This window comes from Armigeres subalbatus, chromosome 1, assembly GCF_024139115.2.
Source record: "Armigeres subalbatus isolate Guangzhou_Male chromosome 1, GZ_Asu_2, whole genome shotgun sequence".
In the NCBI taxonomy this organism is placed as follows: Eukaryota; Metazoa; Arthropoda; class Insecta; order Diptera; family Culicidae; genus Armigeres; species Armigeres subalbatus.
Genome location: NC_085139.1, coordinates 30,008,033 through 30,022,196, shown reverse-complemented (window position 1 = coordinate 30,022,196; position 14,164 = coordinate 30,008,033). Strand labels below are relative to the sequence as shown.

Here is a 14,164-nt window from a genome sequence, read left to right as displayed (position 1 = left end):
GCGTGAGGTGATTTAAAGGTGGCGGCAGCACTACGAAGAACACCTGAATGGCGATGTGGCAGACGAAGATGGCGGTATGGTGATGGACCTGGGAGAACGCGCGCAGGACATAATTTTACCGGCTCCGGATTTCCAGGAAATCCAGGAGGAGATTGGCCGGCTGAAGAACAACAAAGCCCCTGGGGTTGACCAACTACCAGGAGAGCTATTTAAACACGGTGGTGAGGCACTGGCTAGAGCGCTGCACTGGGTCATTACCAAGATTTGGGAGGAGGAAGTTTTGCCGCAGGAGTGGATGGAAGGTATGTGTCCCATCTACAAAAAGGGCGATAAGCTAGATTGTAGTAACTACCGCGCAATCACATTGCTGAACGCCGCCTACAAGGTACTCTCCCAAATTTTATGCCGTCGACTAACACCAACTGCAAGGGAGTTCGTGGGGCAGTACCAGGCGGGATTTATGGGCGAACGCTCTACCACGGACCAGGTGTTCGCCATTCGCCAAGTACTGCAGAAATGCCGCGAATACAACGTGCCCACATCATCTATTCATCGACTTCAAAGCCGCATATGATACAATCGATCGGGACCAGCTATGGCAGCTAATGCACGAACACGGTTTTCCGGATAAACTGACACTGTTGATCAAAGCGACGATGGATCGGGTGATGTGCGTAGTTCGAGTTTCAGGGGCATTCTCGAGTCCCTTCGAAACGGGTAGAGGGTTACGGCAAGGTGATGGTCTTTCGTGTCTGCTATTCAACATCGCTTTGGAAGGGGTAATACGAAGAGCAAGGATTAACACGAGTGGTACAATTTTCAATAAGTCCGTCCAGCTATTTGGCTTCGCCGACGACATAGATATTATGGCACGTAACTTTGAGAAGATGGAGGAAGCCTACATCAGACTGAAGAGGGAAGCTAAGCGGATCGGACTAGTCATCAACACGTCGAAGACATAGTACATGATAGGAAGAGGTTCAAGAGACGACAATGTGAGCCACCCACCGCGAGTTTGCATCGGTGGTGACGAAATCGAGGTGGTAGAAGAATTTGTGTACTTGGGCTCACTGGTGACTGCCGAAAATGACACCAGCAGAGAAATTCGGAGATGCATAGTGGCTGGAAATCGTACGTACTTTGGACTTCGCAAGACGCTCCGATCGAATAGAGTTCGCCGCCGTACCAAACTGACAATCTACAAAACGCTCATTAGACCGGTAGTCCTCTACGGACACGAGACCTGGACGATGCTCGTGGAGGACCAACGCGCACTTGGATTTTTCGAAAGGAAAGTGCTGCGTATCATCTATGGTGGGGTGCAGATGGCGGACGGTACGTGGAGGAGGCGAATGAACCACGAGTTGCATCAGCTGTTGGGAGAACCATCCATCGTTCACACCGCGAAAATCGGACGACTGCGGTGGGCTGGGCACGTAGCCAGAATGCCGGACAGTAACCCGGTGAAAATGGTTCTCGACAACGATCCGACGGGCACAAGAAGGCGAGGTGCGCAGCGGGCAAGGTGGATCGATCAGGTGGAAGATGACTTGCGGACCCTCCGTAGACTGCGTGGTTGGCGATGTGTAGCCATGGACCGAGCCGAATGGAGAAGACTCTTATATACCGCACAGGCCACTTCGGCCTTAGTCTGAATAAATAATAAAATAATCAAGTTGATGAAGCCAACGACCCTCCACATCAAGCCAAGTGCTACCTACCGCACCACGCAGTTCTAAGCCCTATGAAGTCTAGTACAAAATGTCGAATGGTTTTTTATGCTAGTGCGAAGTCGGAACTTACGAAACTATCTTTGAACGAGATACTACAGATAGGTCCTTTTTTCTCTTGTCATAAGACGAGTTTTTACAATCCCATTGAATTCCACCACTTAATTGTATCTTGACAGATACGTATTTCGACCTCAACAGTAAGGCCGTCTTCAGTGTCTCGAGACAATTAAGTGGTGGAATTCAATGGGATTGTAAAAACTTGTCTTATGACAAGTGAAGACATTCCACTAAAAAGCTCAAAATAATTTTCTTATCAAGATAGGTCCTGTCGTACAGAGTGACTCGATCATGCTGCGCTTCCGAAAATACTCCTATGCTTTTTCCGCTGATATATCGAAAATGTATCGTCAAGTGCTCATTGCGCCAGAGGACCAAAGATTTCTGCGAATCTTTTGGCGAGAGGACCCATCACAAGAGTAATGGAACTAAATACGGTTACATATGGAACAGCTTCGGCTCCGTACCAAGCAACGCGCTGTCTCATGCAACTAGCTGAAGATGAAGCTTTGGATTTCCCTGTCGCTTCTCGGATCGTGAGGGAAGATTTCTACGTCGATAACGTATTATCCGGAGCCGATACGTTGGATGAGCTCAGCGAATGTCACTCCCAATTGAAGGCTCTGCTAGCTCGCGGTGGCTTCCAATTACACAAGTGGTGTTCGAATTCTGAGTATTTTCTGCAACATATACCACCGCATGAACGGGAAAACAGATGTCTTTTATACATGAATATGGAGTGAACGATGTCATCAAGGTGCTAGGATTGCTTTGCGATCCAAACCAACCACAACTTTTGTCACAAACTCGAACGTCGGATGCGCCGTTGGGATTGAAGCAACGAAGGTTGGGTTTCAGTTTACTGACTGATTTTGAGGCGAACGCTTCGTGCTTGTTGTTTCTACAGTGGTTGCATCATCTGTTTCAATTCGGCTGGTGCAGGCACGTTGAAATACGACATTTACCTCACTATTTAAGAGTTACATCGTGCCAACAACGCCATCATGAAGGTGATTCAACGTGTTCATCTAGCGGATGAAATAGAACGAGTGATATCCAACCAACCATGCAAGCGTGTTGCAAATCTACGGCCATTCTACGAGGATGGACTACTCCGCGTTGGTGGACGACTATATCGTTCTAATTTACCATTTGCGTCGAAGCACCAGATTATCCTTCCCGATAAGGACGAACTCACAAAGAAACTCATTCGAAGCATGCATGTCGAGCTGCTACACATTGGTCAAGCAGGACTCATCAGTGCTCTGCGTCAACGGTATTGGTTGCTGAATTCACGGTCTACTGTCCGGCAAGTAACTCGCCAGTGTGTGAAATGCTTCCGTACCAACCCAATCGGAACGACACAGCTGATGGGAAACCTTCCAAAATCTAGATTTGTACCATCGCCTCTTTTTGCAATGACAGGAGTAGACTACGCTGGCCCTATCGTCGTAAAACAAGGCACATACAGAGCGAAGCTGATTAAGTCTTACGTTGCTGTCTTCGTCTGTATGACCACGAAAGCCATACATTTAGAGGCTGTTTCGGACTTGACTACAAGTGCCTTTTTGGCTGTACTGAGAAGATTCATCAGTTGTCGTGGGATGGCATATCACATCTTCTCTGATAATGCTACGAACTTCAAAGGAGCCACTCACGAACTTCACGAACTCTATTGTATGTTTCAAGACCAACAGACAAACAAAAGCATCCAAGAATGTTGTCAACTTCGGGAAGTGGAATTCCATTTCATCCCACCCGACGCCCCAGAGCTCGGTGGCCTTTGGGAAGCGGCAGTAAAATCTGCAAAAACCCACCTGAAACGTATCGTAGGAAATGCTACTCTTACGTTTGAGGAGCTTGCAACTGTTTTGGCAGAGATTGAAGCACTACTCAATTCAAGACCGATGTTTGCTCTCTCTAACGATCCATCTGATCCTCAAGTTATCACTCCGGCACATTACTTGATAGGACGCCCGCTCACAGCACCCGCCGAACCGTCACTTGAAAACGTTAAAATCAATCGTCTCGAACGTTGGCAACATTTGCAGCTCATGCGCGAGCACTTCTGGCGAGCTTGGACAAAGGACTATCTCGCCTCACTACAGCCAATAAAGAAGAACTTGAAAATGATGCCAAATGTTCAATCCACTATGATTGTTCTGATCCATGACAAGAATCAACCGCCTCTTTGTTGGAAGTTAGGAAGAATTGTTGCTGTTTATCCAGGAGAAGACAATTTGGTGAGAACAGTGGATGTTTTTAGTAATGGTGTAGTTTACCGTCGACCGATCACCAAGATATCCATCCTTCCTATTGAAGACAACAAACCTCTGATGGCGACAACTGAAACCTTGAGCCGATAACGCCTCAACCGGGGGGAGTATGTTCCGTCTAGGACGAATGTCCGAGAACATTCTAGAATCCGAAACCCAACTGCTCTAGAAGTCTCTAGAACCCTATGAAACTATTTGGATGCGACAACTATATCGACGCAACATCATCGTACGATGCGACATCACCATACGACGTGACATCGATGCAACAACAAATCATGTTGCACACGCTGAAAGGAATATACATGAAATTTCTAGAAATAATCAAAATGAGTATATAAGCAGTGTTGTAGCACAATTCGAGTCAGTATAATTTTACCATCCGCGACGCGAATATAATCGATAACCGTATTGTTAACAAAGTGTAGTGTATTGAAAGGTGAATAAAGTGAAGTAGTTCAGTAGTGCAAAGTGGTGTTTTTCCTAATTAATCCCAGTGTTACAGTCCACTGACCACCTAAGAAGGGAATCGTCTCCTAAGTTTCAAGAACATCATTCCATTCCAACGATTGCCCTATTCCAGTTCCCAACAGCCAGTTTTGGGACGAAACAGCCTCCGTTTGTGCCAAGAATGTTGTCAACTCTTCAAATGTCAATTTCACTTCACCGACAACTCGTTTGAGGTGGTATTTCATAGATTTAAAACCAGTCTCCCAAATACCTCCGAAATGAGGACTTCTCGGTGGAATGAAGTGCCAACAAATGCCTTTTACTGCACAAAATTCGTCGACCTCCTTCTGATGCTGCTGATCAAGTGTTTTTTTTTTGTTAAAGACTAATACACGCGTTTTCATTGTGCTACATAATCACTTCCGTCGGAAAATTCAAATTCCTGAGCTATACGATTAACAGTGGGCTTGGTGAACTTGTGCCTTTCCTTCTGCCTCATGAACAGGAGATCAAAGGATCGATCCCTGGCAGCTTCTAATTTCATATTGGATAATCTCAATCTCTTTGCAAATTCTCATTGCTATCAAGCAGGATTCTAAATATAGAATTGATATAACAAGCTGCCTGTTACTTAGTAGCAGTAAATAAATGTAAAATAAATTGGTATTCATATTTACCTGTATACGGATGCTATAAATTATTCTCGAGCAGGCCTCACACAAGTACGAAAGCATGTAAGGCCTGTTGTAGGGTAGCGGTGGTGTGGTAGACGCGAACCGGGTAGAAGAATACAATAGCAGTCAAATTCTAATTGTAAAAATTAAATCCCATTAGAATTCACTTTGATACTTTCCAATTGCTCTAGTACAGCGGTTCTCAACCTTTTTCTAGAGAGGTACCCCTTCGGTCTTTTGCATTCATTGAGGTATCCCCTATTTTTTGCTGTAAATGAAAATAAAAGTAACTCATCTTCTTCTTCTTAGTGGCATTACGTCCGAGCCTCTTGAAAAGAGGATTCCGAGCCTTTTGGAAGGAGGCTTCCGAGCCTCTTGAAAGGAGGCTTCCGAGCCTCTTGAAAGGAGGCTTCCGAGCCTCTTGAAAGGAGGCCTCCGAGCCTCTTGAAAGGAGGCCTCCGAGCCTCTTGAAAGGAGGCCTCCGAGCCTCTTGAAAGGAGGCCTCCGAGCCTCTTGAAAGGAGGCCTCCGAGCCTCTTGAAAGGAGGCCTCCGAGCCTCTTGAAAGGAGGCCTCCGAGCCTCTTGAAAGGAGGCCTCCGAGCCTCTTGAAAGGAGGCCTCCGAGCCTCTTGAAAGGAGGCCTCCGAGCCTCTTGAAAGGAGACCTCCGAGCCTCTTGAAAGGAGACCTCCGAGCCTCTTGAAAGGAGGCTTCCGAGCTTCTCGAAAGGAGGCCTCCGAGCTTCTTGAAAGGAGGCTTCCGAGCTTCTTGAAAGGAGGCTTTCGAACCTCTTGAAAGGATGCTTGGATGAATGAAGCAATGAAGATGAGGACCGATGCTTCAGCACCAGATATACTCCCGAGGAAGGTAGCTTCATGAGAGAACAGTTTCAAAGTGCTTGGTGAAGAATGCTTCCTCCCTCCATATAGCACTGCTGTACGAACCAGCTGGAGAGTGAAATCAAACACCCACTAGTGCAGAGAATATTTAACTCTCTTGCCTCACTTATACTGAGTTGCGCATTTCAGTTGGAATGAATGTGTGAAAGAGAGGTATATGGTGCATTCTCTCTCTTTCTCGCTAATATGGTTTTGTATTTACACAACACCAGTGCACTATGGTCCAGGATACAGATTTACGCGGAAAGATGAATTTTATGCCAAAACTATATTTTTTAGAAAAAACTGTTGTTCTACAAAATTGTTCGAAATAGTAAGGCTATCATTATAGTTTTACCAAAAAATAGGATGGCCCATCATATAAAAAAAATTAGAAAATATTTTTTTTATTTCTTGGAATATTGACATGTTATGTTCTACAAAGTTGTAGCGTAGCTTATTTCAATCAATTTTTCTAAAAAAAATTTTTCTGTAGCTCTTAAGTTGGCTGATTTAGAGCAATTTTACCTAATTGGATTAGGGTGTACCTCAAAAAAACAGTATTTTTGATCTAATTTTTTTGTTTCAGATTTCTCGAAAAAGTCGTCTTTAGGTGACTTTTAGAGCTCAAAAAAATGCAACCTTTGATGGGTAAATATGCACAATATCTTTTTCCGATTAAAAGTTATATTCATTTTTCTGTCAAAATTACATTCTTTTCATAAGTTGATATCTCCGGTTAGGGCAGACCAAAAAAATATTATTACACGGCATCTAAAAGAGAAATTAATATTCTTCATTATGTCAAAAAATTGGGGATATGTTATTTTTTTATCTCAAGTCTCACAAATTTTACTGAAATCATGTTTTTTCAAATAAATTGATATAACTCGACAACGGAAGAAGATACAGACGATATTCTTATAGCAAAACACGCGTTTTGAAAAGTCCCAAAAGTCTTCAGAAGGTAACATCCGTGAAAAATAAAAAAAATGAAATGAGCAGATCATAAATATTGTTTTTTGAGGGACACCCTAATCCTGGTAAGTAAAATTACTCTAAACAAGTGAGCTTATGAGCTACATTAAAAGTTTATATAACAAAGTTGATTTAAAAAGCTGCGTTATAACTTTGTAGAACATTTTATGTCAATTTTCCGCAAAATAAAAAAAATAAAATTTCACATTTTTTTAAAATGGCCCACCCTATTTTTCGGTAACTCTATAATAAGGGTCCAAGTATCCAGAACAACTTTGTAGAACAAATTTTGTTTCTTAAAAGTATGCTTCAGACCGAAAATGCATCTTTTCTCGTAAATCTTGCAATACGATGATAATGATAAAACTTATAAAAAGTGTTAGAGCTGTAGATTTTTTATTTTTCATTTCTCACGAATGTCATCTTCTGAAGACTTTTGGGGCTTTTCAAAACGCGTGTTTTGCTATAAGAATATCGTCTGTATCTTTTTCCGTTGTCGAGTTATATTAATTTATTTGAAAAAACATGATTTTAGTAAAATTGGTAAAACTAGAGATAAAAAAATAACATATCCCCAATTTTTTGACATAATAAAGAATATTTATTTATCTTTCAAATGCCGTGTAAACATATTTTTTTGGTCTGCCCTAACCGGAGATATCAACTTATGAAAAAAATGTAATTTTGACAGTAAAACGATTATAACTTTTGATCGGAAAAAGATATTGTGCATATTTACCCATCAAAAGTTGCATTTTTTTGAGCTCTAAAAGTCACCTGAAGACGACTTTTTCGAGAAATCTAAAACAAAATAATTAGATCGAAAATACTGTTTTTGTGAGGTACACCCTAATCCAATTAGGTAAAATTGCTCTAAATCAGCCAACTTAAGAGCTACAGAAAAAGTTTTTTTAGCAAAATTGATTGGAATAAGCTACGCTAAAACTTTGTAGAACATAACATGTCAATATTCCAAGAAATAAAAAAAATATTTTCTAATTTTTTTTATATGATGGGCCACCCTATTTTTTGGTAAAACCATAATGATGGCCTTACTATTTCGAACAATTTTGTAGAACAACAGTTTTTTCTAAAAAATATAGTTTTGGCGTAAAATTCATCTTTCCGCGTAAATCTGTATCCTGGACCATAGTCCAACACTCACTTGCATCTGAAACACTGCCGATGAACGAAGAAACCATCCTCATTTCACTCTGCCCTACTGAACGATGCCGCCTCAGCACCACCCGGCTTGTGAAGAGGCCACGTTCACAACTCCCCACTTTTAATGTATAAAATGAATGCTTTGTATTTGCCTCTTCCCTTGTTCGTGCAGCCAGCCGCACGTCGTCGAGCGCACATCAATCGGTGCACCGAAATTAAAACCTCACTGCGGGCTAAAAACGAAGCATTCATTCGTTTTTGAACGAATCTTCCAAGGCCTGCTCTTGAAAGGAGGCTTCCGAGCCTCTTGAAAGGAGGCTTCCGAGCCTCTTGAAAGGAGGCTTCCGAGCCTCTTGAAAGGAGGCTTCCGAGCCTCTTGAAAGGAGGCTTCAGGCCTCTTGAAAGGAGGCTTCGAGCCTCTTGAAAGGAGGCTTCTGAGGCCTCTTGAAAGGAGGCTTGAGCCTCTTGAAAGGAGGCTTCTGAGCCTCTTGAAAGGAGGCTCTGAGCCTCTTGAAAGGAGGCTTGAGCCTCTTGAAAGGAGGCTGAGCCTCTTGAAAGGAGGCTCTGAGCCTCTTGAAAGGAGGCTTCTGAGCCTCTTGAAAGGAGGCTTCTGAGCCTCTTGAAAGGAGGCTTCCGAGCCTCTTGGAAGGAGGCCTGAGCCTCTTGAAAGGAGGCCTTCTGAGCCTCTTGAAAGGAGGCTTCTGAGCCTCTTGAAAGGAGGCCTGAGCCTCTTGAAAGGAGGCCTGAGCCTCTTGAAAGGAGGCCTGAGCCTCTTGAAAGGAGGCTTCTGAGACTCTTGAAAGGAGGCCTGAGACTCTTGAAAGGAGGCTTCTGAGACTCTTGAAAGGAGGCCTGAGCCTCTTAAAGGAGGCTTCTGAGCCTCTTGAAAGGAGGCTTGAGCCTCTTGAAAGGAGGCTTCCTGAGCCTCTTGAAAGGAGGCTTCTGAGCCTCTTGAAAGTAAGCCTGAGGCCACTTGAAAGGAGGCTTGAGCCACTTGAAAGGAGGCTTCTGAGCCTCTTGAAAGGAGGCTTCTGAGCCTCTTGAAAGGAGGCTTCTGAGCCTCTTGAAAGGAGGCTTCTGAGCCTTTGGAAGGAGGCTTGAGCCTCTTGAAAGGAGGCTTCTGAGCCTCTTGAAAGGAGGCTTCTGAGCCTCTTGAAAGGAGGCTTCTGAGCCTCTTGAAAGGAGGCTTCTGAGCCTCTTGAAAGGAGGCTTCTGAGCCTCTTGAAAGGAGGCCTGAGCCTCTTTGAAAGGAGGCTTCCGAGCCTCTTGAAAGGAGGCTTCCTGAGCCTCTTGAAAGGAGGCCTGAGCCTCTTGAAAGGAGGCTCTGAGCCTCTTGAAAGGAGGCTTCCGAGCCTCTTGAAAGGAGGCTTCCGAGCCTCTTGAAAGGAGGCTTCCGAGCCTCTTGAAAGGAGGCTTCCGAGCCTCTTGAAAGGAGGCTTCCGAGCCTCTTGAAAGGAGGCTTCCGAGCCTCTTGAAAGGAGGCTTCCGAACCTCTTGAAAGGAGGCTCCCGAGCCTCTTGAAAGGAGACTCATATTTGTTTAAGCTTTTAACTATTTTAAAAATTGAAAACAAAATCCAAAAAAGTGCTGCACGTGTGAACCGGTCTGAAAAATTCACCCGATGTTCGTTCAAAGTCGGGCAAATGTTAGGCCAATTTTGAAAAACAGCTCTGTTTTGATTTTTTGTTCTAAATTTTAAAAATACTTGGAGTCGTAAAAAATATGGGTTTTTTCTTAAATAAAATAAAGAATCGATCGAGCGAATAAAATTTTTTTTACGGGAAAGGTCAATTTTTTATCAAAATTGTAATACATCCGCCATTACGCATTTTTGTCCGAGGTACCCCCTGGAGTCAGCGAAGGTACCCCCAGGGGTGCATGTATCCCAGGTTGAGAACCGCTGCTCTAGTACTTCTAATCCTGATTCAAATATTCCCATCCCATAGATCGGATCACTTACCAAAGTGAATCCAAATAATATATCCCTTCTTACTAACACAATATCCTATCCTGAGATGATCGCGGAGATGCAGAGGTATACTCGGTCTCTAGTAACAACGAGAGTCGAACAAATAATCTGCTACAATATAAAAATAAACAAATAAAAACTGCTACAGTATGCTAAAGTCACTGGTTTAGGATAGTTTATGAAATTCAATGATTTAGATAAGTTGAACAATAAATTTATTAATTTAAAAGAACTACCTACTATAATAGAACTACTAAACTAAAGAAAAATCTACTGACTGCATAACAATCTCAATAACATGTCCCCAAGGATTTCTCATCTTTCTATCAACGAACATGGACCTCGATAGCATCTATTCGGCATTACTGTTTCTTTTCATTTTGTTGTTCTCCCTCAATTATGAATGAAGGTATGTACAATATATGTTGTAGTTGTAGTAGTAATAGTGAGAGCAACACTTGGAGCAACATTGCAATGGTTTTCTGAATCAAATGAAAGGGACGCTTCCAGCACATGGTTCGCCCTGTTTTCACCAGTTTTCACGTGAGTGATGTCTGCCTCCGCGCAACAAACGGAGCATTTGCTTATTCAACGAACGACGAATATCAATGGAGTAGTACGTACGCGTGGACTCAATTCGAGAAATAGCAGCTGCTATTTGGGTCAACCGCCCGTAAACAGAATGCTGTGCAACCCCTAACGCTTATGATATATATCTACGGTAGCAGCAGTGCGGAGTACTTCAATATCTAGTCATCTACGAAACCCGGTGATCCACTCAACAGTTTAAACGAAATGAGTCAAGGAACACGGCATGCGCCATTGTCGTTACCGGCCTCTACAGCTTCGTCTCTCAATGTTGGGTACATTGCACCAAAAATACATGAATGATGAGTGTGATCAACGGGCCATCTGTTTGAGCTCAATCTCACCAAACTGATCTTATAAATGGAACAATAGGACAATAAGACCTCCCGGGAAGGTTAATGTGATCAAATTTCAATTCAAAGTGTGGTCGCACTAAGGAAAATATCACCTCAGAAAGTTCACAACCCTGAATGTGATCCTTCTCAGATGATATTTTCTGGGTGACCCTAGTCGGCGGAAATTCCGCCTAGTGGCAGTTAATGTATGCGTAATTCAGTGTATCAATCTGGTACTGATCCCCCACAATTCCTACGAATCCTTCCTAAAGATCTGTGTGCTGCACTAATTAACTGAGTGTTGGCAATGATTTAAAAGATTCTATGGCACTTCTCTCTGTATGAAGGCAACTTGCAACCGGCAATACGACTATTCTATGGGTTATTTTTCGGATTCCTAGGAACGGACACGGGAATTTTCCAAACTGAACATTCACCACGCGGCAGAGTTTAATTGCTGATGATGCCTTGGGCCAGATCAGCCGCCGAAGGTTTGCCACTTCCGGCTACATTCGATGTACTGCCAACACTGCCCAAGCTGTGGGCTCCCACACTGTTTCCCATCGCAGCACCGAACCCAACATTATCGTAAGCGATCGGGTCCGAGTTGGACTGTTGGAGCTGGGTCAAGTTAAGGTTCAAATTCAAACTGAGATTCCCCGTCGAGCTGAGCAAATCGTTGTACAGGTCATCGCAAGAATGGGCATGGCTACTCATCGAAGAGGAGATTCCATCAAAGATCGACGCCGACGAAGCCGGACTGTCAGAAGTAGCCGGGTAGAGCACGGTTGAGACACCCGTTCCCACCGACGACACCGGCGTTGTTTGCTGCTGATGGAGACCCTTCTGCGAGGGTGTTCCGATCGGAGCCTGCGGTCGAATCGGATGAATGTCCTCGCCAATGCTGACCCCGCCGGGATTGTTATCGTTGCTGACGCTGCTACTGCTGCTTCCGCTGCTGCCGTTGGTACCGTGGCTGTTGCCACTGGCCGCTGTACTCGGAACTGGCGATTTTTTGTTCGCCACCACAATGTCTTTGACGTTCAGATTGATCTTAGGCTTTGTTTTCGGCGGATCGAAATAGTAGTTGAAACGCTTGAATGATTCAATGTCCCGCTCTTCCGATTCCAGCTCGTTCAGGTTGACCATCTGGTTGGGTGCGAATATATTCTCTAGAATTAGGCAAGCAAAGGGTTTATTTTTAAAAACAAAAGCACGTTTGATATAGCCAAGAGAATTTAAGAGAGCTTTACTAATGCAAGCTAGAAATCACTGGAACGGAATCGGCTAGCTTATATACATTTTCTACAAGCATTATGATCAACGTAGGTTAAGTTAATTGCGCTTTTCTAAGCTTGGAGTGATTCTACACGAATCCTACAGAAATTCTACCCGATTTTGCTGGAATCCTGCAAGCATTTTAATCTGATTCAATAAGTTATTTCCACCTGTAACAAGGAGTTCTGCGAAAATTCTACTCGCATTCAGCAACATTTTGTTGTTACAACAGTAAAAAGAATTATGCTTGAATGCTGTCATGATTTTGCTCAAATACTACAAACGAATTACTGGATTCCAGAAAGCATTAGAATGGAATCTAGCAAAAATTATTCTCGAGGCCACGAATCCAGCAAGCAATAAGTTAGAATCATGTGAAAGTTCTGTTCGAATCCCCAAAATATTCTGCTCGAATCCTGCAAGGATTCTGCTCGAATCCTGCAAGGATTCTGCTCGAATCGTGCAAGCATTCTGCTCGAATCGTGCAAGGATTCTGCTCGAATCCTGCAAGGATTCCGCTCGAATCCTGCAAGGATTCCGCTCGAATCCTGCAAGGATTCTGCTCGAATCCTGCAAGGATTCTGCTCGAATCCTGTAAGGATTCTGCTCGAATCCTGCAAGGATTCTGCTCGAATCCTGCAAGGATTCTGCTCGAATCCTGCAAGGATTCTGCTCGAATCCTGCAAGGATTCTGCTCGAATCCTGCAAGGATTCTGCTCGAATCCTGCAAGGATTCTGCTCGAATCCTGCAAGGATTCTGCTCGAATCCTGCAAGGATTCTGCTCGAATCCTGCAAGGATTCTGCTCGAATCCTGCAAGGATTCTGCTCGAATCCTGCAAGGATTCTGCTCGAATTCTGCAAGGATTCTGCTCGAATTCTGCAAGGATTCTGCTCGAATCCTGCAAGGATTCTGCTCGAATCCTGCAAGGATTCTGCTCGAATCCTGCAAGGATTCTGCTCGCTTTCTGGAAACCAGTAATTCGTTTGTAGTATTTGCGCAAAATCAATCCTGCAAGGATTCTGCTCGAATCCTGCAAGGATTGTGCACGAATCCTGCAAGGATTCTGCTCGAGTCCTGCAAGGATTCTGCTCGAACCCTCAAGGATTCTGCTCGAATCCTGCAAGGATTCTGCTCGAACTCTGCAAGGATTCTGCTCGAATCCTGCAAGGATTCCGCTCAAGTTCTGCTTGAATCTTACAAAGATTCTGCTCGAATCCTGCAAGAATTGTGCTCGAATCCTACAAGGATTCTGCTCGAATTTTACAAGGATTCTTCTCGAATCCTACAACGATTCTGCTCGACCCCATAAGTATTTTGGTTGAATTCTGCAAGTATTCTGCTCGAATCCTGCAAAGATTCTGCTCGAACCTGCAAAGATTCTGCTAGAATTTTGCAAGGATTCTGCTCGAATCCTGCAAGGATTCTGCTCGAATCCTACAAGGATTCTCCTAGAACCTTCAACAATTCCGCGAAAAATAATTGGTTAGTGTATAAATTGCGACTTGGCATAAATATTTTATTAAACAACCCACAATACACAATTCACAATCCAACACAAGTCCGAACCCTAAGTTGACAGAGCGACCATACAAAATTATTGGCACACCTTCCCTCACAGAAAAAGCATTCGCACATCTCGACAAAAATGAAAATTCAAGCAACGAAAAGGCACAGATTTAGCAGAAGAAGACACACTACCATTTACAGAAGTATAGAGAACAAAGCTATTTATTACCCCCGAAGCACATACCCTGGAAGCACCTCTCCAATTACTTCTCGAACCA

At 43.7% G+C, this 14,164-nt stretch overlaps 2 protein-coding genes across 3 annotated transcripts in view; one reads left to right on the top strand and one right to left on the bottom strand.

Moving 5' to 3' along the window:
- Positions 1-2,794: 2,794 nt before the first annotated feature.
- On the top strand, positions 2,795-4,156 carry LOC134206068 (uncharacterized). Its single transcript, XM_062681747.1, has one exon. It carries the CDS (start codon positions 2,795-2,797, stop codon positions 4,154-4,156), a length of 1,362 nt encoding a protein of 453 aa, XP_062537731.1.
- Positions 4,157-10,530: 6,374 nt separating this feature from the next.
- Positions 10,531-14,164, bottom strand: part of LOC134223450 (uncharacterized) — a 56,810-nt gene continuing 53,176 nt past the window's right edge. For both annotated transcript variants that reach the window (XM_062702597.1, XM_062702605.1), the window contains one exon: positions 10,531-12,272. In XM_062702597.1, coding sequence (XP_062558581.1) covers positions 11,551-12,272 — 722 coding nt within the window. In that variant the 3' untranslated portion in view covers positions 10,531-11,550. The remainder of the gene's footprint in view (positions 12,273-14,164) is intronic.

What these genes read in the sequence shown, in the direction of transcription:
- LOC134206068 (XM_062681747.1), top strand. Translation starts at nt 2,795, where the DNA reads ATGAAGGTGATTCAACGTGTTCATCTAGCGGATGAAATAGAACGAGTG.